The sequence below is a fragment of the Synchiropus splendidus genome, chromosome 13, assembly GCF_027744825.2.
Source record: "Synchiropus splendidus isolate RoL2022-P1 chromosome 13, RoL_Sspl_1.0, whole genome shotgun sequence".
Taxonomy (NCBI): Eukaryota; Metazoa; Chordata; class Actinopteri; order Syngnathiformes; family Callionymidae; genus Synchiropus; species Synchiropus splendidus.
This window is the reverse complement of record NC_071346.1, coordinates 16,567,466-16,591,109: the sequence shown is the minus strand read 5'-3', so window position 1 is coordinate 16,591,109 and position 23,644 is coordinate 16,567,466. Positions and strand designations below refer to the sequence as shown.

The following is a 23,644-nucleotide window of genomic DNA, read 5'->3' as shown; positions in this document are numbered from 1 at the left end:
GAGCAGGTTCATGCTATCCAAAGAATGCTGTCTTATTTATTTATACCACATTGTTGTAGAAGCGAAACAGCACTTGTCAGAGGATGAAGAGTCTGACGGTGAAGGAGCAGAGATGGACCTCAGCTGGCTGCGAAACACTGCCTGAACAAACATTTTATATGAAAAAAAAAATGTGTAGTAAAAATTTTAACGCAATTAATTCCATCAGATTCAGTCAATCACGTGTTAATTCAACAAGGAACTTTCGTCCGAGTCACTGGCCGACCGACCGGCCAGACCCACAACAACAAACAGGTGAATGAAATTAGAGTTTAATATTTATGGCAGACCTTTATTTTCATTCTTCAGAATCAGAATATGAAAAGCTTTATTGCCAATGTCAGTGAGGATCCCACCAACTAGGAAAGGGCTTCAGTACATCATGCAATAATGAACAAAATAAACTACTACACACTTAGTATTGACCCTATGAGGTAGCGGAGGATGGGAGCCAATATGGCTGCTGCTCAGTATGGCATGAGGAGCGGGAGGGTCCTCAGTGCACCGTGGTGCAGGTCGTTTCTCAGACAAACTCAAATACGGTAAAAGTCCCCGACGGACCCCAAATTACATTTTATGTTTTTCTTGGATTCAATCATTTGAACAAAAAAGAAATCACAAAATCTCATCCATACTTCATCATTTTCATATTGTGTGCCAATGCAGAGTTGTAGGCATTTGGACATGTTACAAGCTGCGTTAATATGGTATAAAAAGGCTGGAATTTGCAACTGATACAACGAATTAAAATTGTTTGTTTGTTCGTTTATTTTATTTGAAAGTGAATATTGCCATTGAAGTCAGAGAAGTCAACAGAAAATGTTTATTTTCTGTTGGATTTGTTGACTGGGCACCGAACTGAAGTCCTTAAGAAGTACAGCTCCTTCTTCCTCTCAGCCACAAATACCTGTTTCACGTTCCTTGAAATAACAGACTCGACTAAACAACAAAAAAATAAACCATTCATCAAATATAAATTCATAAAAACAAAAAAAAAAAAAAACAAGACAAATTCCCGAGCAAAATGGATGTTCCATCTAAATTGTAGTTCTGACATATTTTGACCGGTTAACTGCATTCTGCACCAAGTCACATGCATATCTTCTTATGGAAACTATACGAAGGGAATCCTGTTTTTTTTTTTTTTAAATGTAGTTACCGAGCCACCAATTGAGATTTGTTTTTGTGTTATTGTGTTACAAATTGTGACACTATAGTTATGAATATTGAATATTATAGTATATAGTATAGTATATAGTGGTGAATATTCTGTTAATGAATATAAATACATGCTCTTCTACTGGCAGTGGGGAGAGAAGGATCTGACATTCTGCTGCACTGTGACAACAGATGATCTGTGGTCCCTCAAGTCACATGTTCATGCTGTGTGTAAAATACATGTGGTGAGAAAAGTTAAAATTCATAAAGTAGCGTTATATTTACGACATGACAGTGACATTTGGCCCATATTTTGATTGCAAAGATATTCCAACTCCAATTTTCCGAATCCATGTTGGTCTGTTCGCTTTCAATCGAAGGCAATCAGCTAAGCCGAGCACATCTTCGCTTTCATCCTTTTGATCAGCAGGAAAAAACAATTTACTCTTCTTCATTTTAGATGCAGTGTGAAATGAAGGCTGAAGAAAGGGGAGATGGTGGAAAGGGCAATGGGAAATGGTGGGGTGTTGGTGAATGAATAAAACGCAGTGAGCCAATTTCATTTAAAGGGATCCATCAAACATGCCGTCCACACACACACACAGCCATGGAACAAATTACACACCTTGCTTTTAGCACGCGGAACCTGATAACGGTTGTAGTTTTCCGGTACAATGCCATTAAATTTCATTCACTGTTTGATCTGAAGCACGCCTTATCAAGCAGAACGCCAAACCTTTCTAACGTTATTTGTGAGTTGAGACTTGTCACAGCATTTCACAGTGTGTGAAGAATCACCACAATAAAATCAAACCTGGTGAGAGCTATTGAGTATAAGTGAAAAAAATCAGTCAAGAATTGCCAAAGAAAATCGTCACGGAGTACAACGACCAAGCAATAAAATGAGGACAAGTCTCCTGGAGTGTCAGAGCCCCCGTCTTTTCTTGTGCTGGTCAGCCACACCTGTGCAGAAGAGTTGAAACCCGCCCTGTTGTCCACTCTCAGGAGAGGAAACCTTATTGAGTTTGCTGGAGTCAGTCAATAAGGTCCAAGTTTAGCTCTGTAAACTGTCCTGACTTAGACTGAGACTTCTTTTAATTGTCATTGCACATTGTCAGAGAGAATACGGCGGGCTCTGGATAGGCAGCGGCTATCCGCCGGTGTTCAGAAAGATGACACTGGACACGTTGCTGCCCGCTTGTACGGACTGGGTTCTGTCTCTGAGGAAGTCCAGCAGCCATTTGCGCAGAGGGGTATTGAGACCCAGGGGCCCCAATTTATTCGACAGGAAACGCTGTGATCTATGATCAAAAGAGATGTAATGTAAATATTGATAATGTACCTGCGTAAAAGACAAAAACAGAGGAAGCGTTGTAGGAGGTGGTCGGTGAGGACGTTAAATATATGACGGCAAGTGGATGGAGAATTTGAAGTTTTTTTGTGTCCTCTTCTTGTCTCATTAAAGGTATGTGTCAGGTAGTAAGAGCAACACTTTCCCCATGGTTTCTAGTGGTACGCCGCTGTTTGGTCCGTGTCCCAGATTAGATGGCAATATGGACAAAATGAACGCAGTGCACGGACATAAAGCTCCGTACACATAAGGGTACGTACGTAATGTTGAGCATTGATGGGCCTTGAGAGGCACAGGTTCAACATGATCCGTCGCAGCTGCCGATTGCGACTGACACTAGAAGTGAGGAAGTAAGCAACAAAATTCAAATGTCATATTTTATGCACTACACCAGATTAAAAAAAGTTGATCATTGTCAAAAAAGAATGTGATATTAAAGTAAAATGAAGTGTGATGTCCAGGTAGTGCATTGAAATGCCCAAATTTGATACATTGTCCCATTATGGCATGACAATTAAAAAAAAAAAAACGAGAGACAACCAGAATGCGTGAATCACTTGTGAGAAAAAAGTGTGCTACAATGTTTTTTTTTTGTATTATTTGGCACGAAAACCACATACACTTCAGTTACAGTTATCATATATAAGACATTATATTAAACGTAATATGAAAAAAAAAAAAGTAAACCAACCACACACTGATAACGTCACTCTATTAGAACAGCACAGCGTTTGTCTTAAACAGCTCTGCAACTTGTCGGTGGTCCAATGAGCACTCCGGCAGTTCTGATTTTCACAACCTCCACAAAGCCTGGTTCTAGAACACAGACCAAAGAGGGCAGCGATGTCGCTCTAAGCACAAAGTAAAATCGTCTCACGCAACTCACTCTTCGAATATTTAATGCGATATTTGAAAAGGTTTCAACTTCTCCGTGGACTCTCAACATGATGCACGTATTTTGGAGCCAGGATTCCATGCAGCGTGAGATGGATGGGGGCGACACAGAGTGAACACGTCTTCCAAAATATCCTTGGAAGGATGCCAGGAAATGGTTTTTCACTCTACGTAAATTAATGTTGTGGGAAATTAAAGCAATGGAAGCACGAGTAGCGAAGCATGAAGGACCACAACAGTCAGTGGGGAGCAGGGCCGGCAGAAAGCAGTGGCAGTGGTGCAATGAGATGGATGCCATCTACGGCCACCATACCAGCAAGAAACAACAGTTAAATATCTCCTAGTACAGAGTACATTATGTGAATCTTATTGTTAGGATTCAAACATAATGATCTCACGCTAAAATACTATTCATTAGTCAATGCTTTTGCAAGGCTTGATATTTCTATGTATCATGGAATAATAATAATACTGATTTCAAGCTAGATGGGAAGAAAGGAAGCATTGACACACTGAAAGTAAGCATCTGTTTCCATTCAAATCAAAAGATTTTGAGCCATGTTGTATGACGATAGCTGAAGGAACACAACAACAGCTTCATTGGGCTCCACACAATGTCAGTGATGGGCTTATGAGGCCTCATTTTCAGAGCCCACTAGATGGTACTCTCTGCTCTAGTTCTGGATTTTAACAACCATGTCATTGAAACCAAACATTTTAAACCAACTGAAAGTAGTGAGTACATGGTTTCATGAAGCCTCATCAGCACCATCACCAGACAATGTATAAGAATTTGGTCCAAGTAAACTGATGATTGTTGAGGAAAATGACATGCATCGTATGCATCATTGAATCTGATCAGAAAGTGAGTACAAGAACGTTATTAAAAACAACTACATAATATGTTTGTAAATCAGAGCCTGTATGAAGTTGTCTAAAGAGAAGCATTAACAATGCTTCAAGCAACATGGTGGGCATTGTTGATGGGTCGATGAGGTATCACGAAACAGTATTGCTGGGTTGAGGCTACTAGATGGCACTCTTGGTTTGTGAGTTTTCATTGAATACGTTGTTTAAGTCAAGCAGTCAGTGCCATCTGGTGGCCATGAAAAGTCATCAACCCATCAATACTGTGTCATGAAACCTCATCATCAGTAGTGGGTATTTATTCAAGTGAGTTTTGTGGCAAGTAGAATCCATGTCAAGCAACAGTTGGCTCAACAACCAATTTTTTTTCTATCTTTTAACCAACCAAGCTTATACTATGGAGAACTTACGGTCTATATGGAATCAGTTCGGGTGGTTCTTTCACTCATTCAGTCCATAGTTATGGCATCTCCCAAAGACTGCAGTAGGAAGGTTGCCCTCTGAGGACTGAAGGGTTTTCAGGTGTATTCAGCAGGTAGGAGATCAAAGTGCAGCCTTGAGAACCAGGAATTAAATTTTCATTCAGCCTTTAGAAGTTTGTTTGTTTCAACCATGCAGAAGAAGACGAGTTGACATGCGAGAAAGGAGAGCATACTTTTTTGTCTATGGTGATGAAATGATGAAATACAATCTTCTCTTTTTGTCTGTGTAGATGTTAGATGCATAAAAAATGGAGGGATTTCAATTAAATGGTTATGCAAGGTACGAAAAAGTAAAGAAACTCAAATGTACACATGATTGAAGGTCACACCGCCAGTTTAAATTTCTCCTTACATCTGAGCTCTCTCAATCTTTCTGGCTATCAAATATAAAACTACTGCTGTGTTGCTGTTCATCTTTGTCCATTTCTTCACCACCCCTCCCTCCTTCTTGCTTTCATCTCTCTGTTCCTCCTCGCTGTGTTCCCCCTTTCTTCGCCAGTGCTGCCACCTACACTAACCATCCTGCTGTCGTCTCCTATAGGCCGAGGTCCAACCAAAAGGGGGATGGATCAAAGACTCCTGTTGCTCTCAGAGACCAGCTGGATCAAAGTGTGAATATTGAAGCAGACATGCACATGCTGCACCACTCCATCACATGGATGTACAGGGAAATAGAGCTGACAGAGAGATGCTACAGATTCTTTCTGTACGCCGCTGACTTGCTGATGATTTATACTCAACACAAGAAACTTTTTTTTTTGTTTTCTTGAAAGAGAGCCACTTTCGAGCTATGGCTCATGAAGGAGCTTCAACATTATGGGAGGGCTCAAAACCTAAGGTTTTATTTTCAGACCAGCTAACATTGCTGTAAACAGAGGAAACTACAGTATTAGTTGGGTATAGTCCGATTGATGAAGATTTATGACGATAAAATCTCTTTTCCATGCAGTGACAAAGCCAGCCTTCCCCACCAACTTGTTCAGCCAGTGAGCCGTCATGCCACTTCCCCAGCACAGCACTGAGAGGAGCAACTCCTGAGTAGTTGTGCAGGACTCTTTATCTACAGCGTCAATACAATGGTAGCTGTCCGGTCTGCTGTTGTGCTGAATATCCTGCACTTTGACATGTCCACTATTTCAGTCTTGAGATGATAGTAGTGGCTGAAGGTCCGCCCCATTGGGACTTACGTAGTGAACTCACATGGACTTTAATAAATTCACAAGTCACTACTTTTTAGTCTTACAGAAAATGGACCTACCGCATGTTTAAAAAGCTGACTGCAAACAAGGAGACCACTTGTTTTGTTTTTTTAGAGCGATCTTCTTTGCGAGAAGGATGAAGTACATGATAAAGTGTGAAGAAACCACACATTGTCCAGTTCACATCCATCAGTTTGCAAAGTGACGTCATGAGACTTGACGTCAAGCTCATTCATGTACCCAGCAAGTGACCATGACATGCTGTGCGCTATCAACAATCTCACTTAAAGACTTCATGGAGCAACCTTATAACCTCAGCGAGCTACTGTCTGGAAAGATATGAGATTGGGAGGAACATGCATTTGTCATCTTAAAAACTGTTACGACGGCTACATGTATCATGAGCATCTTGTCACACCCCTAGACTTCTGCTTATTCATACATGCAACAACTATCCAAACATTCTTACTGGGGATTAAAAATGAAATGATGGACCCATACATACATTTAAACAACAAAATATTGTTTATTTTGCATCAGTTTGACAATAGCACAATAAATCACGATGGTGGCTATATTCAAGTTTTTATATCTTATTTAAACTAAAGCTCTTTTAATGTATTGAAAATATTTGTATAAGAATTTCAATTTTATACGAATTTCAAGTACATTCAGAGTAGTGGAAACCCTGGCCATTGTGTAGCGGGAAACATCCCTGAACAAAAGCAAACAGATGCTTTTGTTTGCTTTTGTTCAGGGATTCCTCCATGTTTGTTGTTGTTGTTGTTATCATCCCAGCTGCCATGTGTCTTGTGCATCAGTGTGATCAGTGGACCAGGAACTTTTGCACTTACAAAGGTTCCCTGTTGTCTGGAGAGCAAACTGTTAAATAAATTAAATTAAATTAAATTATTTTTTTGCTGTAATTAATTAATCGTAGTTAAAGTCCCACCAATAATTCTTACACAACCTCTACTCAAAAATTGTGAATGTATTGGAGCCAGTTCTCACATCAGGGATTTAGGGACGGTCTCTTCGCCTTGTGTTTATTATTCACTTTCATCTCCAAAGTCCATTGGGTTTGCAGATTTCTTAGTCATTTTCCGCCCATGAGAAGTGTGACTTTTAAAAAAAAACACAGTTGCTGCTGCCATTTCCACTTAGCCTGTGAATACCGTAAACATGTCTGATAATGTGTGGTTACAGTGGTACCGGTGGTCCTCTACTAAGCGCTGCCTCATATTTATTTTCTCACACTCAATTCCCAATGATTTGGCATTTTACAGCATTTGATCACAATCTGCAGCGCTGGGCTGCCAGAGCATGGACAAATATAACCTATCAAGGTCTGGAATTCATAAGCCCTGCTTGTGTCGGCTTCTTCTCAGGCCTTGATGGTGTCTCATACCAGTGCAGTCTAAGGATGGCTACCCTGCGTCAGGCCATTCTTGATGATGAGCCAGGTTTCTATAGGGCAATAGAGCCTTGCCCCCCAGGTCTTAAGGTGGGCAGTGGTGCTAGAAGGAGGACATCTCTCTGCCGACCAAACCAGGGGAGACGCCTTTGCAACAGATGGAATTCTGAGATGCAGGCAACTATGCAGCACAGCAGCTGGGATTGTGTCGGCACAACAGACAGAGGGTACAACAGCAGTAGTGATGGTGAGATGAACCTTCTTGATGTACTGAGGCATGTGGAGGAATCGGTTCGACTCATGCGTCGACTCTTCAAGAAGGTTCATTTGCGCTCTGGCACCACCAAGTGGACATTAAGTAGAAAATTTTGCAAGCATGAACCTCTCTGTTGCCCAACACTTTCAGTCGGATTGCATTCATGTCATCAACAATATAATACATAGATGGGGGTAAACGTCTTCTCCAATGGTGTTTGAGAAGACATGGATAAGATGTACACACACAGACACATACAGTGAAATTTAATTTCAATTATTTTTATTCAGAAAATAGATTTTTTTAAACTGTTTTTGGACTGAGCCTTTTTCTTTTCATCCATTGTACTTACCTTGTTGGCAGAGAAAAGACAGAAGTGTTCCCAAACCAGGGAAAACTTTCTCTTTCTCGATGGTTCCATGACAACAGTAATCGATAATTGACACACAGCTGCAAAACGGGGAACCACCAATGCATTTCGTGCTTAAATCAGGAATTGAACTGCTCGTACCACCTGAACCGGTCACGTGGTACAGCCAGTTCGAGGCTTCTACTGTCTTCAGCAACATCACCAGCTACGTCGTTGGAGCATGTCTTGGTGCGCTGTTCATATACTTGCCGCCAGATTACTTGGTACACGCACCAAAGGGTCGACACAGCGAACACATCACTAGACAGCAGCATTCAAACCATTAAGAATGGGACTATTGGGACATTTGCTTGGAAGATGCAGCTCACCATGAGATCTATCCTACCTGAACATTCATGTTGGCCAAACCTTGCTCAGATGGCACGATTGAGCCGAGACAGACAAAAGATCACACATCTTCTGCGGAGTAAGGCATGTCATTACCGCAGAGATGGAAGCAACAGTAACATGCCCTTCAACAGTGTCATGTTGCCAGCATAGTTCGATGGTCACAGAGTATGAGTTTCTCTGCATCTCTAAACTTTGATTCTGATGATAGGAAATCGGCATGTGTTTTGACTTTGCCCTCATAATATTTGCCTTATTTTCTTGTGTTAAATTAGATTATGTTGGTTGTCTTTTTCTTTCTTTTGATACTAGTACATTAATGTGAATTGAAAATACATGACCAACGTGTTTGTGTAAGTCCACATTTACATACTGACGATAAATAAAATGTTTTTTTAAATCCCCTCAGACAGACTCAGACTTGTCTTGAGTGCTTGTTGGCAAAACACCAGAGTCAATGGGCCACCCAGAGATGAAATATTCATGTCTAATGTAATTTGATGGAAATGTTCGTCTTGGTTTATTTCCAAGATGGTTTCATACCTACTCAATCTAGTCAGTCTCCCTCGTGGTTTAAACAGTGGTGAACAGAGAGGCAAACCTGCGCTTTTTAAATTCTACTGACTCCCACACTGAAGGTGATGAACTCTGGTATGTGGCCAAAGTGAAAAGTCAAAAAACACAAGTGAGTTAACAGGGTTCCTTAAAGTCTTCTCAGGTCAGAAATTGCATTTCGCCCTCTAGCTCCAGCGAGGTGGTGGGCAGAGCGGCATCATGCATTTTCATATAGCCTGAGTTCCAGATTTATGAGGCATTCTTCAGCTTTAATACGCAAACCAACAGTTGCTTTAGTATGTTTTCTTGTGAGCAACCGCTAAATGAATAAAACTCTGCAGAGTTGTCGTGGACGCTCTCAGATTTACTGAGTGAAGGAGAAGCCGCTCGGGGTAGGGAAGACTTCATGTACCATAACTTATATACAAGTCAGTGCTGATCAGTTAGGTTAGTGAGAGTGAAAATACTAAAATGGAAATGTGTTCTGTAATGGCTGCAACAACCTTCATGCAGATTATCTCAGAAGTTGAAGCTCCAGGCCTGAAACTGGTCTTTAACTTTGTGGTGTTTTTATCTGTTCACCAGAGCAGCTGCTGCCAGAAGACAGCCGTAGTCTTGACCTGAGATGATAAGAACCTGAACAAGAATTTGGGCCAGCTTTTACTAAAACAGTTTTTCTAAATGTTGCTAAATGTTGATGACCTTGCTTATCTTGTCCCTTGTCAATTACGGCACAGATTTCTGAGTTGGACATGGAAAAAATAGGTTGCTTTGTCCAGCCCCAATGCCAAATTTTAACTTGTGATTATTGCGTGTTTCATCAGTAAAAGCAGATCACTGAGAAGCGACTCAGTAACAGGGTATAGACACTATGTTGCAAGCATTCTTTCATGTCCAGTCTCAATGTAGACTCATTCACATTTTTTAGATAGAAGTGCGTCTTCTAAAATCGACTTGTAATTCATCTTTTTAGCTACGAAGCCCTAGTTTTTATTTTTTTTAAACATCTACTTTGAGGTGTTACACTGCCTTCAGTACTAACTGCTCCTTGTGAACATCTAGTGTTAACTTCGAAACAAAATATGTTTGTCAATGGCCCATCTTCCTGAAGCGACCATATATGTTTATGGACACAATAACTGGAGAGTTTCAGGGTGCCACACCAGTGTCGAGCGCTGCCTCTGTTTATTAAATTCACACACTTCCAGTCGCTCCTTTCAAAATCAAACAAAAACTCGTGACGGGAAAGAGTTTTAAACTCAAGACTGAATTGAAAAGTGGGTGAGAAAATTAACATGAAGACACTTAGGCAGATTCTCCATTGAACAATTTACTAATACACCTTAATACATACATACATTTTGAGTTAACCACCACTTAGTCCTGTTCAGGGTAGCAGGGAGTGCTGGAGCCTATCGCAGCTGTCTCTGGGCGAGAGACAGGAATACACCCTGGACAGGTCGACACACACACAGCATTCACACCTACTCCTAGGGGTGATTTTAGAGTGTCCATTTAACCAGCATGTCTTTGGACTCCGGGAGGAAACCAGAGTATCTGGAGAAAACCCATGCAGAGATGGGACGAACATGCAAAATGGAAATGTTATTTTCATTCTTATAATAATGGATAGTTACATGAAATGAAAAGTGCTCTTATAAATGTTAAAAGACAAAATTACATGATGCATTCAAATGTCATTATTTCATCTTCAATTGGAGCTTTTCTTCCATACAAAGGTTAGTGAAATAAAAAATATCATTTTGTCAGTTTGTACCTACGTCTTACACTTCAATGTATCGCTCTGTATTGTGTCGCATCCTATTTATATCATTCATTTTCTTGAATGCCTTTCACTCCTTTTGAAGACAGAACCCAGCTGAAGATATAATTAGAGCCGGGAACGGAGAGAAGGGAGAAAAATAACTGCACCTCCCATCATGTCTGGGTTCTGGATGGTTGGATGCTTGATGAGCCAAGAGCTGGTGCTCTCCTCTGGGCCAGGAGAGACTGGAGAGAGGGAGAAACCTCAGCATTTTAATAGGAGGCCAGCTGAAAGCGAAAGATATCTTTGCTTCCTGGAGAGAAACACTTCCCAAAAATATTCTATACCAATACACATTCATTCATATTTGCAACTTATTTAAACAGGGAGGATTAGTGTTAGTCTGGCGGGGAAAAAAAAGGTGAAGTGGCAGCTGCATCACCACCTCAGGCTCTGATGCCACAATTATGGATCCTTTTTATGACCAGGTAAATGCTCACCAGTGGCCTGCTGGAGGTTATTTGTTGGACTCTGGTCGTCCAGTTCCTTGCACAAAGGAGCCGCAGGGTTACTGTCCTCCTGCTGCCCTCCCCATGTCTATCTCCAGGTGTCCCCTCCGTGCTCTTGACTCCATGCTCCATGTTCCATCCTGAATGAGCTGAAGTACCTTAGTAACCTCAAGCTTGTTGTGGGGACCGCCTCATGCTACAAAGCAGCGAGGGCATCTTTTTTTCAGGACCAGAACAAGGAACTGGTGTGTGGCCACCACTTGCTGGACCATTTTGATAAGGGCTGGCTTTTCTTAAATTTCCACCTGTTCTTCTGGAAAAAGAGACAGGGAAGCTAAGCAACATTGAAGACACTGAGCGCCTGTTCCCTTTAGGTTTTAACTGTGTATGCATTGTTTATGTAAAATGCTGATCCTCATAGGGTTAAACCACCAAATTATAAATGGGTTCAAGTTTGGTTCAGAGTCCTGGTTAAGGTTCACCATTTGTTTTGGATAGTTGGGTTTATGGTAAGAGACTGGGAAAGCATTATGTTAATGAGTGTCCTCACAAAGATAGAGATACAAACGTGCGTATGTATGTGCGATTATTATTATTATTGTTATTACTGTTATTATTATTATTATTATTATTATTATTATTATTAAATAAAGTTTTGAATCCCTCAGCAATTATGTATTGTATTATTGTATTATTATGTATTGTGATCTTAATTTCTTCATTTATTTATTTACATCGTAATTGATTCATGACAATTCATTACTACAATTCTCCAAAATAAACTGACTACTGTCGTTAACTGTTTGAATTTCCGTCTACTTGGATGAGTCGGCTTCGTGGACTGTGGCACCACCGTGTGGTGAAGGAAGCAAAAGGCGCCTGGTTTTTCTGTTACAAGTGTGAAACATATTTTATTTTGATGAGGATTCCAAATTAGCATTTTGCCACATCACTTCAGTTTGGATCCATGAAAGCATTAATATACAGCAACATGTTCTTTAGAGCTCGGCTCTTGCAATGGAGCATTTAATTCACATATATCCAAAGCATACACTGTAATATCACAATTTCATTTGTGAAAATTTACCATTTATCCTAGAAAACCTGGGGTATACTGATACGTTTTGTGGAAAACCATTATCATATGATACTTTATAAAATGTTATTTATTTTATTTTTTTATTCTAGAATGTTTGAATTACTATGATTTTTTTTTTTAAATAGTGAAAATAATGGGGTTTTATTTTGGATTTCCATAGAGTTTGGTTCAGTCTATTAACTCCCCCATACAGTGGATCAATTCGAGTTTTTAGATATATCATATATCATGAATATAAGGACTGAAGATACAGTTTCCTTTTGGAAACTGTTGGACACCAAGGCCAGGCTGTGGGGGCCAAAGGTGGCGTGAAATAAATTTAAATCACTTTTGCTGAAATGCAGGACACTGTTCCTGGGATGTGAATCTCAGGCCCTGTTGGTGCAGCAGAGCTCTGGTCCAAAAGACTAATGCAGAGGGCAGTAGCCAGTCTAACTCCACTTACTGGCGATTACCCCATCATTGAAGAAACGCTCTGTGTGCTTGATCTCTTCAATCAAGTGGTGGAGGAGCTGTCAGAACAGAGACGAAGTCTTCACATCTAGGTGAATCCCATGCGCAAAATGTTGCTCCGTGCCCTCCATGGCAGAGAGCGCGGTCCCACACACACAAGTAGCAGACAAATTGAAGAATCATTAAGTGTAGAGGCAACGCTGTTGGATTCATATTCCTCTGTGAGCTGTCAGGCGTCTTAAACCAGCTCCTGAAATGAAGAGCCCTCAGCTGACCTCACCAGCTGCTAATAGAAGACGAGATGAGGCACATTCTGGCTGAAAAGAAATAGCAGCTCATTGTACTCTATTGTTTTCCTCAGAGGTGTCAGTATACTGTATAGTAAGAACATAGATCCAGACCTTTAATGTGAGTTATATGATGAACATGACAGCATGTTCAAAGTATGTAAACAAAGCTGAAGTGTCGGAGTGTCTCGCCACTGATGGAAAAGATAGATGGTACCAACGCAGTCGAGGTTAAGGACATGTAACTGGAGGACTTGCTGAGACTGCCAGCGTGCCTGGAGTGATGTCAAACCCTCATCTATTAACTTTCACTTAAACACTCAGAGAGAAACAACTTGTTGCACTGAGAGTTCCTCTGACAAATGATCTTCTCTAACCTTTTTGAATTTTTTTTGGAGACACACAGCATTCACTTGCTTGCAGACAGAAACAATCTGATTATGTCGAGAGAACAACTGAAAGGTCACTGAGTTTATATTGACTCATTACTTATCCCTCCAGGAATCATCAATGTTTTTGCAGTCTGGTGCCAAGAAAGGCCACATGGCATGATGACTCGGGGGGACGCGTCTAATCTTGGATATTTGCTGTATTGATTCAAAACTGAATTTGGACCAAGTTTCACTTTTTGGTTATGAAGACATTAGTTTTCTATATATTTTTTTAATTAAGTTTTCAAGCTACATGACCTTGATTTAGAGAAAGCAAAAAGAAAAATGGCTTCATAAATACATTTAATTCCAACAGCACAGTTCTGATACAGAATGGTCTGTATCAATGGGTCATCATCTGTATCAATGAAATCATGAAACAGTGTCCTGACTTTCAGAGGCCCCTAGATGGCACTGTCTGCTGTAAAATGTTTGGCCGTGAGCAACTAATTCAATGAAACCTCACATCATTTCTAAACCAAGAGCGCCATCTAGTGACCACTGAAAATTAGGACACTGCTGCGTCAACCCTGCAATACTGTTTTAGGATACCTCATCGACCAATGACTTCTACTCCATATTCTCTGTTATTTACTGAGGTTTTGGACTGGCAATACAGTGTTGCTTGTGTTATATGTGATCAAGACCAATTGCGAACCACTGTCATATGTCCACATGTCCCATATCTTAAAGACTAAGCAAGAGTCTTTGTTGTGAAAAATGTGAGCTTGTTGTGAGGAAAGATGAAGGTATGTTAAGCTTGCAATGGTGATTTTTGTGTGTGAACATTCCATCCATTCCATATTTTTTCAGTGCTTGAGTTTTTTTTCTTTTATTTATGTATTTATTTTTAGTAATATGGGTCCTACATTTGTAAAGATTGTGAATGAAGTGGTCCATTGTAGCGACATTTTATTGATGGTGAGACAGAGATGTCATGACAAGTTCTGGTAACTGGAAACAGCTAACTACCTGCTTCGCCATCATACTCTCTGGATGTGTCTGTGATGCTCTGGATCAGTGTAAAAGACAGCATGTTCCAGTGACACATGCAGGAGACAGGTAGATATAAATGAAGGGAGAGGAATGATGCACGCCTTAAAGTGGTAATTCCATGTAAGATACAGGTCTTTTATTGCAGCCAAACTAACTAAGGCACACCTATACAGTCATCGAGCAGTTTTAATCCGCATCATGATGCTACGCACCTGTGACACGGCTGGATTACCTGAGATAAAAAGATGGATCAGGTTTGTGGATACTATTTGACCAAACTAGAATAAGAATAAGAATAAGAATAATATATATGCTATTTGTCTATTTGCTCTGGTCCCTGGTAAAACTTTTTTTAGATTTACAGTACCCTCTCGTGACTGTAGGAAACTCACATGCTGAGGATGGTCTTGATGGGGGTACAATTAACACGGGTAGTGATACATTTTTTTGTCGACAGAATTTTAGTTTTTTTTTTTAGAAGGAATTGCTGCAAGTATTCCTTTGGATCAAGTGCCCTGGAGTCACGTTTTTTCCCCTTATTTATTACTTTATTAGTTGATCGTAGAGTTCGATTTTTTTTCCCTTAGTTATTCCCACTCCATTTTATTTGTTGTTTTTTATAATAATATTTCAATATTTCAAAATTATAAAACACAACTTTTTTTTACACTTTCTGTAAAATCCACACGCCTGTTTCCACCCGGACATTAAATAGAGAACTGTACGTCACTTCCGGTGGGTTCGCGTGTCAGGTTACCGGTTTAAATTTAAACTTATCGGTCTGTATTTTTGGTAAATAAGCTTAATCAAGCAGCGTACGCTTGTCTCAGCATCGTCGTCAAATATCTGCCTTTATAAATGAAAAGATTCTACCAGACGCTCCCAGTATGGATTGTCGAGGATCACCACGATGTAAGATTATTTACCTTGCTATGGAAATTTCTTCGTCATGCAGGTATTTCGTGTGCTCCATTTACGCTAACAATCTTCGTCGATTGATGAATAACATGACAGTTCTGGAGACTGAGTCACGGGTTCATATTTGCTTCAATAATAAGCGTAGAAAACATTTCACATACATGTAGATTTGAGAAGGTCCAGTAAAGGTACAATAAAGGTAGGTATGTCTCAAGTCGCAATGATATGAACTGGAGTTTGAGCCAACCAAGCTTGTTTTCAGTCAAGACATGTTGCCTTACAAAGATGCAGAAGCTTTTGAAGTAGGAGATTATAAAAGCGCTGGGTTAGTCACTGTGTTTCTCCATTCTACGCAGCATTCTTAGGTACATTTTGGAATGTAAGTGAGCGTGCACCCCTATGTCTTCCAGGTGGTAAGTCATATATACCGGGCTATCGCCTCTCGGCACCTCCCTATGAACAACATTAAGATGGTCCACTTGGACTCGCATCCGGACCTCTTGATTCCTGTCAACATGCCCGCAGAGACAGTTTTTGACAAAGAGAAACTCATCAGGTTTGTTTGATCACTTTTAAGCAGTAAAAAATTGTGTTATTAATATTGCAGCACCTTGCTCAAAACTCAATAACTCATCTGTGTACATCTCTTGAAGTGAATTGAGCATTGAAAACTGGATCATGCCCATGGTGTATGCTGGTCATGTGTCTGCGGTAGCTTGGTTACATCCTTACTGGGCTCAGCAGATCAGGGAGGGAGAACACAGTATGTTTGTGGGCAGAGACTCGTCCACTACCACCATCAGGTAATTGCAAAATTTTGAATTGAACTTCTCTTGATATGTACAGCACAAAGCTAAAGGCTTTCTCCTCCTGCCACAGGGTGACCAGTAAAGACAACTACTTCCTCAGTGATGGTCTGTATGTTCCTGAGCAGCAGCTGGAGAACTCTAAACCTCTCACACTCCATGTGATCTTAGTCAATCCCCTGAAGTCCTGCGACCAGTTAGAATCAGGTATGCTCTTGTTGAAGAGAAATTCTTCTGAAAAAATCACTTATTCAGACTTGTACCGATATGCCTTGTTTTCCTTTAGAAAAGACAAACATTGAAGCTGAGGGTCCATGTGAAAAGAGACCCTGCACTCTGAGTGGCACTGGATGCCATAATCTCTCAACGCCTCCAACAGATAGCAGCAGCACAGTGAGCAAGGGCGAGGCAATGAGCAACATTTCAGGTGATAAAGGAGAAGAGATTGATGACGGCTCGACTAGTTATGTTGTGAACAGGCTGTCTACGTTTGTAAGCAACACCGAACCCTACATCCTGGACATCGACCTTGATTTCTTCTCCTGCAAGAATCCATTCAAAGAAATGTATACTCCGGTAACGCTGCGTCTCTTCCTGCATGCATCATCTTATTTTTACAGTCACAAACAGGACAGTACTGAGACATAATAATAATATTTTTTCCCCACAGCAGCAGCTTTTACCTGCTAATTATTTGTCCTTTGGTTTGTCACTCTTTGCACGTTATTTGAAAGTAGCAGACTCAGTAACTCCTGCACACGAAGGAGAAGCTAATCTAAATCTTGAATTTGGAAAAAAAAATGTTTCACTTATTATCCATGTAAAAATTTAGTTTGCTTGGGATTTGCTTTAAACCATTATGTACAACTGACATATTTTGCTTTATGTGTTGCAGAAGAAGTAAAACAAATGTCTGTGTCATCTATGTGGGCAGGAAGAATATAAGATCCTGCAGGAACTCTACAGCTTCAGACCTCCAAGGCCAGATGCTGATGAGGTTAGTGATCATTTAGAATCCGTCTAAACTCCAAACATGTTTTCAGTGCTGGACAAGGACTACTGCCAGGTAAAGGAACAGCTTACCTGGTTAGGTATGCATAAATAACCTTGTGTGTTTCCAGGAGGAAATCGAAGAATGTGTGGATGTCCGCGTCCATCAGCTCGAAGACTTGGAAGCAGTATTCGCTGACCTGCTGGAGGACGATGGAGATGAGAGTGTGGCACGCTGGGCCAGCAACCCTGGGTGATGACTCTCTGCTACTGTGTCATGTGTCAGTATTTAGAGCGTCCTCAAACACTACCTATTGTCAGTAGCAATACATCATAAAGAAATGATGCTTTGTAACCTAGACAGGATTTATGGATGGATGCCACAGCATTATTTGTACTTGACTGTCTTCCCCTTATGGATTGTTTAATGTCTGTGTTATAGAATGGCCTCATTATCCCAGCTGGTTTCCAGTTTGAAATCACGGAATCCGTGTCCTGACTATGAAATGGTGAGAATGATTAACTTAAAAAACAGTATCCTACAGTAGAATTCATAAACGGTTGCAGCTTTGATATATGCTATAATATTAGGTTTTGTTATCTTTTATTATAGCACACTTTATGAACAAACAACTAAAGCTTCCTTCTTCTTTTCACTATAATTCTTGACTGTTTTGTTGAGCTTCACGACATACACACACATACACACATATTGTATTTAATAGAAATAAGGTTGAAGAGCAAAACGTTTCATGAATAATCAGTAATAAGACTTTGGGCAAGTGAGGAAATATTAGCATCTATACATATCTGTGTTGCGCGTGTGTTGGACAGAATGAAATGGATGTTAAATACCTTATGTTCTCAACTCCAGGTCCACCAGGCGGGTTTGACCTGTGACACTGTCGAACTGCCTCACCACATCAGCTCTGACCAGGAGATTGACAGGCTAATGTCAGCTGTTGAACAGCTTCTGCAGCCACTGCCCAAACCCACCCTGGTGACCTTGTCCAGGTGACCCACTGAGATGAATGACACATTTAGACATCAGAATCAGATTCATCCCAAGGGAAATTGTGTTTGTAACATGCTCTGTACACAACATATCACAATAAATTAAAAAGAAATGATATTATAAAGTGCAAAAAAAAGTGATACGAAAGAGCTTAGAAAACAATGTGCAACAAATGCTGTTCAAGAACAGAAAATGTGCCAAAAAAAAACTTCATTATATTTTTTGGGTATTTAATTGTATGTTTTTATTGCCACAGGAAGAAAAGACCTCCTGTGGCGGTCGGTCTTTGAGTTGGGTAGACTCAGTCTATTGGTCCATGTGCTTTTGTATAGGACCAGGAGCTGATGGAGGGGGTGGGAATGCTCCTTAGTTTCAGGAGCATCCTTCACTCCATAACCGTCAGTTTCACTCCCACCACATCACCAGCTTTGCGGATGAGTCTGTTAGTGTCCGCCACCACAGCAAACAGAATTGCACTGGACACCACCGACTCATGAAACATCCTCAGCAATGTCCCACAGACGTTGAGGGACCTGAGCCTCATCAAAAAGTAGAGACGACGCTGACCCTTTTTGTTCCGACCCCAGCCCAGTCCAGTTTATTGTCTATGTGGACCCCAAGATATTTATAGAGAAGTTATAATGACTTTCTCTCCATTTCAGGTCCAGTCTGGATGAGTACTGCCCGGCAGAGCAGGTGGACTCTGTCCAGAACAGAGTACTGGCTCTACTCCAGCGTCAGTACGGGCAGCTGGAGCTACATAAAGTCTATGAAGAACAACCCTTCCAAACACAAGCACAGGATGATGAATCTCAGACATCATGACCGTGAAAGGGAACTCCCTGGTCACATGAATAAAGACATACCTGTTTGTACAAATCTCTCACTTAACCATGCTCATGTCATCCCAACTGTCTGCTGCAGCCACACAACTACTTCTGGCAGTCTGAGAGTCACACCTAGCAGAGGCATGTTCTGAGTAATAACACTGTTCAAGCATCATTTATAGATGTCATGAAATGGAGAGAAATGTTCCGTTTAGATTCAAATTCAACAATGGTTAATTAAAAAAAGAAAATCGCATTGTCAACATGCACTTTTATTTATTTTACTGTATTAGTTTATTTTATTTTTAATTCTGTCAAGGCAGCACCCAAGGAGAGTTACCAGAATCAGGTAACTGAATATGCTACGAAAATCTGATCCGGTTGCCCCCTGGACGCCTCCCTGGGGAGGTGTTCCGGGCATGTCCTACTGGGAGGAGACCCCGGGGAAGACCCAGGACTCGCTGGAGAGATTATGTCTCCGGTCTGGCCTGGGAACGCCTCGGGATCCCCCGGGAGGAGCTGGAGGAGGTTGGGCTTCCTTGCTCCGAATGCTGCCTCCGCGACCCGACCCCGGATAAGCGGCAGAAGAAGGTGAAGGTGAATACGCTACATTTCAAACCCTATCAAGTGTGTTGACACTTCGTCTTTTAACGCAAACAAACCCAATGTAACATGTGTTGTGAGTAGGAGCGCGAGGGATCTTTGAGTGTCAACACATCAAGTATATTCGTGCTGCTAACATTGGGTTTGTTGACGTTAAAAGACGAAGTAACACATGATAGGTTCATGTTGGCGTCGCCTCCTTGGGCGTTTCCGAGCAGCACGTGAACGCACCACTGAACCACTGGTTGTTTATGTAATGTAGCTGAAGGACCCGCAGCACATGTTAGCTGGCGGACAACCTGACGGACGACTTGACACGTTACACCTCGGTGGTTCACCAAACTGAAAATGAAGGACGCTAGTATTCCGAGAATTTTTGTTATCGTCTTTTGTGCGGTTATTTTTGTTCTCGTTTTGATAGTCAACGGACTGGCAGGAGCTGGCAGAGGTGAGTGCATCACGTCATCTTTTCCTTGTCTTATATTTGTTCAGTCGGCTCGCCATCGAGTCGATTCACTGTCACTCACTTTCGTGGTTAAGTCGCCCAGAACAAGTCGCTCGTCTTCGTACGGCGCAATTCTGGAAGTTCTGTCGTGTGGGAGTGTCTCCGGGTGACTTGGATAACTCGACTTGCGTCGCTATTTTTGTTCTTTTTTGTTCAAAACCAGACTTCTCAATTGTATTGAATTCACTTTCACTGAACCTCGCAGTTCTTGATGTCTGGTAGTGTTATTGTAAGCCATGAATTGCTGTTTCTAGAAGAAAAAGTTAGCGTTGCTAAGGAGTGAGTCACGCAAGGATAATAACGGATACCAGATTCCGTCATCTGTGCCAGCTCTATTGTTCCTTCTTTTGAAAGGCGTCAAGCTTTTTCGTCGGAACGTCGATCCATTACTTAACTTCCAATTTTCTGAAAACAGACCACACAAGTGGCAGCGACACTACAGCAACCACGGTGTGAACGTCGTCACAATGTCTGGTCCGTCACTGCCACATATTTCTCAGTCAGCTCTAATATTTTCACTCACAGGCATGTGCACCTCCTTAACTGACCCGGTGGTCCCATGTGGTGGACTTGGAGAGTAGCCACTCTGTTAGTGGGCATTTGGTCTTTTCATGTTTTAGTCATGTTAAACCATTTAGGAGTAGTTCAGTTTGAAATGAAGCCTACACAGTACGTGACATTCCCTTTGATTTACTCACTTTCATTTGCTTTCATAATCTGACTTGAAGTTGGTGGAACCCACCAAGAATCAATAAGTCTGTGATGCCCTGCGCTGTATGATTCCTTCACAACACAATACTGTTGATTTTCGGTGGGCGTTGATTCTGTATACCACACATACCGCGCTCCACTACATTGGAACACTAACTTCAGTGAAGTTAAGGATTTACATTCCTTTGTTGGGTTCCAGGTCTGTTCCACTCCTCCACGGGTAATGTGTCAGTCCGCTATGAGACCAACATCACTCCTGCTGGCTGGACCTTCTCCATCTGGGGCGTGATCTACGCCTGGCTCACTCTGATGGTCATCTATATTACGTTTTACGTGTTCAGAGGGTAAGCTGTGATATAAATGGAGACAAGCTTTGCATCGCAACTTCATGGATGTCTGCACTGAGACCACCAGATCTTAATATATGCCTCTCTGTTAATAGCTCCTGGGCTCAGTGTCTGCTGCCGTACGCCTTCTATTTCAGCTGGCTGTCCAACATGGTGCTGAATATGATCTGGTTGCTGGTGTGGGACAGAGAGTAAGTTCAGTCCGGGCGCTGTGTCCTCACATACTGGATCATGAACGGTGTCATGTTTGTAAAGCACTACAGAATTGTTGCTGAATTCTTTGAACCCATAATGTTTGTCATACGTGTTCAGTCAGCATCAGTCACAGACTTTTAGCTAGGGGGGCGTCTGGGTGTCCTGGGGACACCCTGAACTGCAAAACATGTATAATGCCCTACTCTTTGTGCCATCGTTTCCATGAAAAAGGTGTTTCTGCCAGGTAATTTTCACTGAATATACGCTTTTGCAGTCGAGCTGAGCCATTGTGCTCGCCATATTTGTTTGCTGGTGTAATCTCATCTCACACGCGCACTGTGATTGATGGGATGTCCGATATTCATATTCATTCATCATTGTATAAGCTGCAAGAAAAAGCGTCTACTAGTCCAGAATATACGGCACAAGTACTGGTTCAAGTCTCTTTATCAGTCCCGAAGACTACTTCTGTTGCCATTGGTGCTTGTGACTGGCAAATTTATTTTTTTCTGTTTCTCTTAGGTCTCATTTTCCTTTTAACTTAATCACTTTACAGACTGCATTGAGATATTATGGATGCATTTTTTGGTCTTGCCTATTGTGGATTGTATGTTCTTCCTCTTGCAGGGCGATGCTGGCTTCATTAGTGGTTCTGGTCCTGGTCACCCTTTCCTGCTATGCTGCGTTGTTCTTTTGCTGCTTTGCCACGGATTATTATGGCCTCTGGCTCCAGACCTACTATCCCAGAGATCTGGCAGGTCTGAGGATCCTGGTAGGTGGTCTTCATTTCCTCAAGGTGTTAGTTATGATCACACGTGTGTATTGACTTGACGTCTGTGGCTGTTCAGGTGCAGAATGGTCTGGCCCTCTATGCTACATGGGTTTCCATCGCCTCTCTGATCAACTTTTCTGTGGTCCTGCATCTCTGGGGTGTGGTCAAGAGCACAGCTGCCACTGCCTCCTTGTGCATACTGTTTGCAGAGCTTGTGGCATGGTGAGTATTTTCATTCTCCACCTGGTAACTGCTGGACCAACTTACAACCAAGTCACAAATTTAGATGAAGAACGAAGGAAAAGCTGAGGAATGAACTGGACTAAACTAAGTGATGATTCATTCATCCTCTCTATAAAGCAATAGGATATCTAGATTTGTCTACCTCCAGAGTGCTAGTAGTGCGTTCAGTATGGCCACTTATGTGTGTACAGGTTCATCTTGGAGAACTGGGTTCTGGACCGCTGGGTGCGCTACATCCTGACCGTTTATCCCGTGGTTATCGTGGCACTGGTTGGAAATCTATACAAACATTACGACCCGCAGGACCCCTCTCCAAATTCCATCTTCATGGGTGAGTGAACGGCAAAGGTGTTGCTAACACTACAGCGTTCATATTAGTCTGCGACAAAGATGTAATGCGCCGTTCCTCTCTCTCATCAGTCGCGCTGTTGGTGGTGGCATGCGTCCTGCTCGTGTCCAAGGTGTGTACTGTGATCTGGAGACACAAGAGACGGCCCCTTTACTCACCGGGGTCAGCTCGGCAGCTGGTGTCCCCCCTGGACGGGAGCAAGTTTAAGATTCTGTCCTGAGTTGTGAATTGTTTTGCTTTGAAACACTGATGTGAGTGAAGGATTATCATGAAGCACTCCACTGCTACGGTTACGCCTGTTAACTCTGGGGCCATTATGTTTGGTGTAGAATGCATTTAGCCTTAACGTTAGCATCACCTGCCTTGTAATGTTTAAGCCTTACTTATGTGACCAACAGCTCAATAGCGACCGTATATGTTGTGTGTCGGACATGTATACGGTGCTGTGGATCCGAATCTTAAAAGAGGAGGATCATAAAGGTTTTAGCAGCATGTTGTACCTGTGAAGAAACACACACTCGCTGCCTGTTTTTTATATATATTATTCAAGATTTAGCTTTGTTTTGTACAACCCTAACTAAATAAAATACATTGTCTCCCACGTGTGTTCTATTTTCATTAAGTTGAGCAGTGCCTGCCTCAGGTGGAGACGTTCAAGTACTGTATCTTGAAATATTCACATGTGCATGTGATTTGTCTGCTCTCTTTTATGAGTGTCCTTCTTCACGCTGTGCTATTCATTTTTGGACCAGTTTTCCAGGTCCAATTTACACAACTGTGTATATTTCAACCCTGCTGTACAGTCAACATACCACAGCATCTCCTCCATTTCAGTGTGGATTATAGGCTCG

General features: G+C 41.6%; 2 protein-coding genes across 4 annotated transcripts; both read left to right on the top strand.

Moving 5' to 3' along the window:
* Positions 1–15,257: 15,257 nt before the first annotated feature.
* On the top strand, positions 15,258–19,274 carry c13h5orf22 (chromosome 13 C5orf22 homolog). 3 transcript variants are annotated; one of them, XM_053883647.1, is made up of 10 exons: positions 15,258–15,424; positions 15,841–15,986; positions 16,084–16,233; positions 16,310–16,443; positions 16,523–16,812; positions 17,171–17,233; positions 17,358–17,479; positions 17,669–17,735; positions 18,101–18,240; positions 18,904–19,273. In XM_053883647.1, exons 1-10 carry the CDS (start codon positions 15,371–15,373, stop codon positions 19,064–19,066), a joined length of 1,329 nt encoding a protein of 442 aa, XP_053739622.1. In that variant the 5' UTR covers positions 15,258–15,370; the 3' UTR covers positions 19,067–19,273. The 3 variants fall into 3 exon arrangements, with proteins under 3 accessions (XP_053739622.1, XP_053739623.1, XP_053739625.1); XM_053883648.1 differs by lacking the exon at positions 15,258–15,424 and adding an exon at positions 15,446–15,467 and having other exon boundaries at positions 18,904–19,274; XM_053883650.1 differs by lacking the exon at positions 15,258–15,424 and adding an exon at positions 15,702–15,755.
* Positions 19,275–19,831: 557 nt separating this feature from the next.
* On the top strand, positions 19,832–23,394 carry LOC128769760 (uncharacterized). The gene is made up of 7 exons (XM_053883733.1): positions 19,832–20,119; positions 21,087–21,231; positions 21,330–21,425; positions 22,057–22,201; positions 22,278–22,423; positions 22,636–22,775; positions 22,865–23,394. Exons 1-7 carry the CDS (start codon positions 20,020–20,022, stop codon positions 23,011–23,013), a joined length of 921 nt encoding a protein of 306 aa, XP_053739708.1. The 5' UTR covers positions 19,832–20,019; the 3' UTR covers positions 23,014–23,394.
* The last annotated feature ends 250 nt before the right edge of the window (positions 23,395–23,644 follow it).

What these genes read in the sequence shown, in the direction of transcription:
- c13h5orf22 (XM_053883647.1), top strand. Translation starts at nt 15,371, where the DNA reads ATGAAAAGATTCTACCAGACGCTCCCAGTATGGATTGTCGAGGATCAC. An exon ending in TCGTCCACTACCACCATCAG is followed by an intron (nt 16,234 to 16,309) that starts GTAATTGCAAAA and finishes CTCCTGCCACAG; the next exon opens with GGTGACCAGTAAAGACAACT. An exon ending in TCAAAGAAATGTATACTCCG is followed by an intron (nt 16,813 to 17,170) that starts GTAACGCTGCGT and finishes CTATGTGGGCAG; the next exon opens with GAAGAATATAAGATCCTGCA.
- LOC128769760 (XM_053883733.1), top strand. Translation starts at nt 20,020, where the DNA reads ATGAAGGACGCTAGTATTCCGAGAATTTTTGTTATCGTCTTTTGTGCG. An exon ending in ACTGGCAGGAGCTGGCAGAG is followed by an intron (nt 20,120 to 21,086) that starts GTGAGTGCATCA and finishes GTTGGGTTCCAG; the next exon opens with GTCTGTTCCACTCCTCCACG. An exon ending in ACGTTTTACGTGTTCAGAGG is followed by an intron (nt 21,232 to 21,329) that starts GTAAGCTGTGAT and finishes CTCTGTTAATAG; the next exon opens with CTCCTGGGCTCAGTGTCTGC.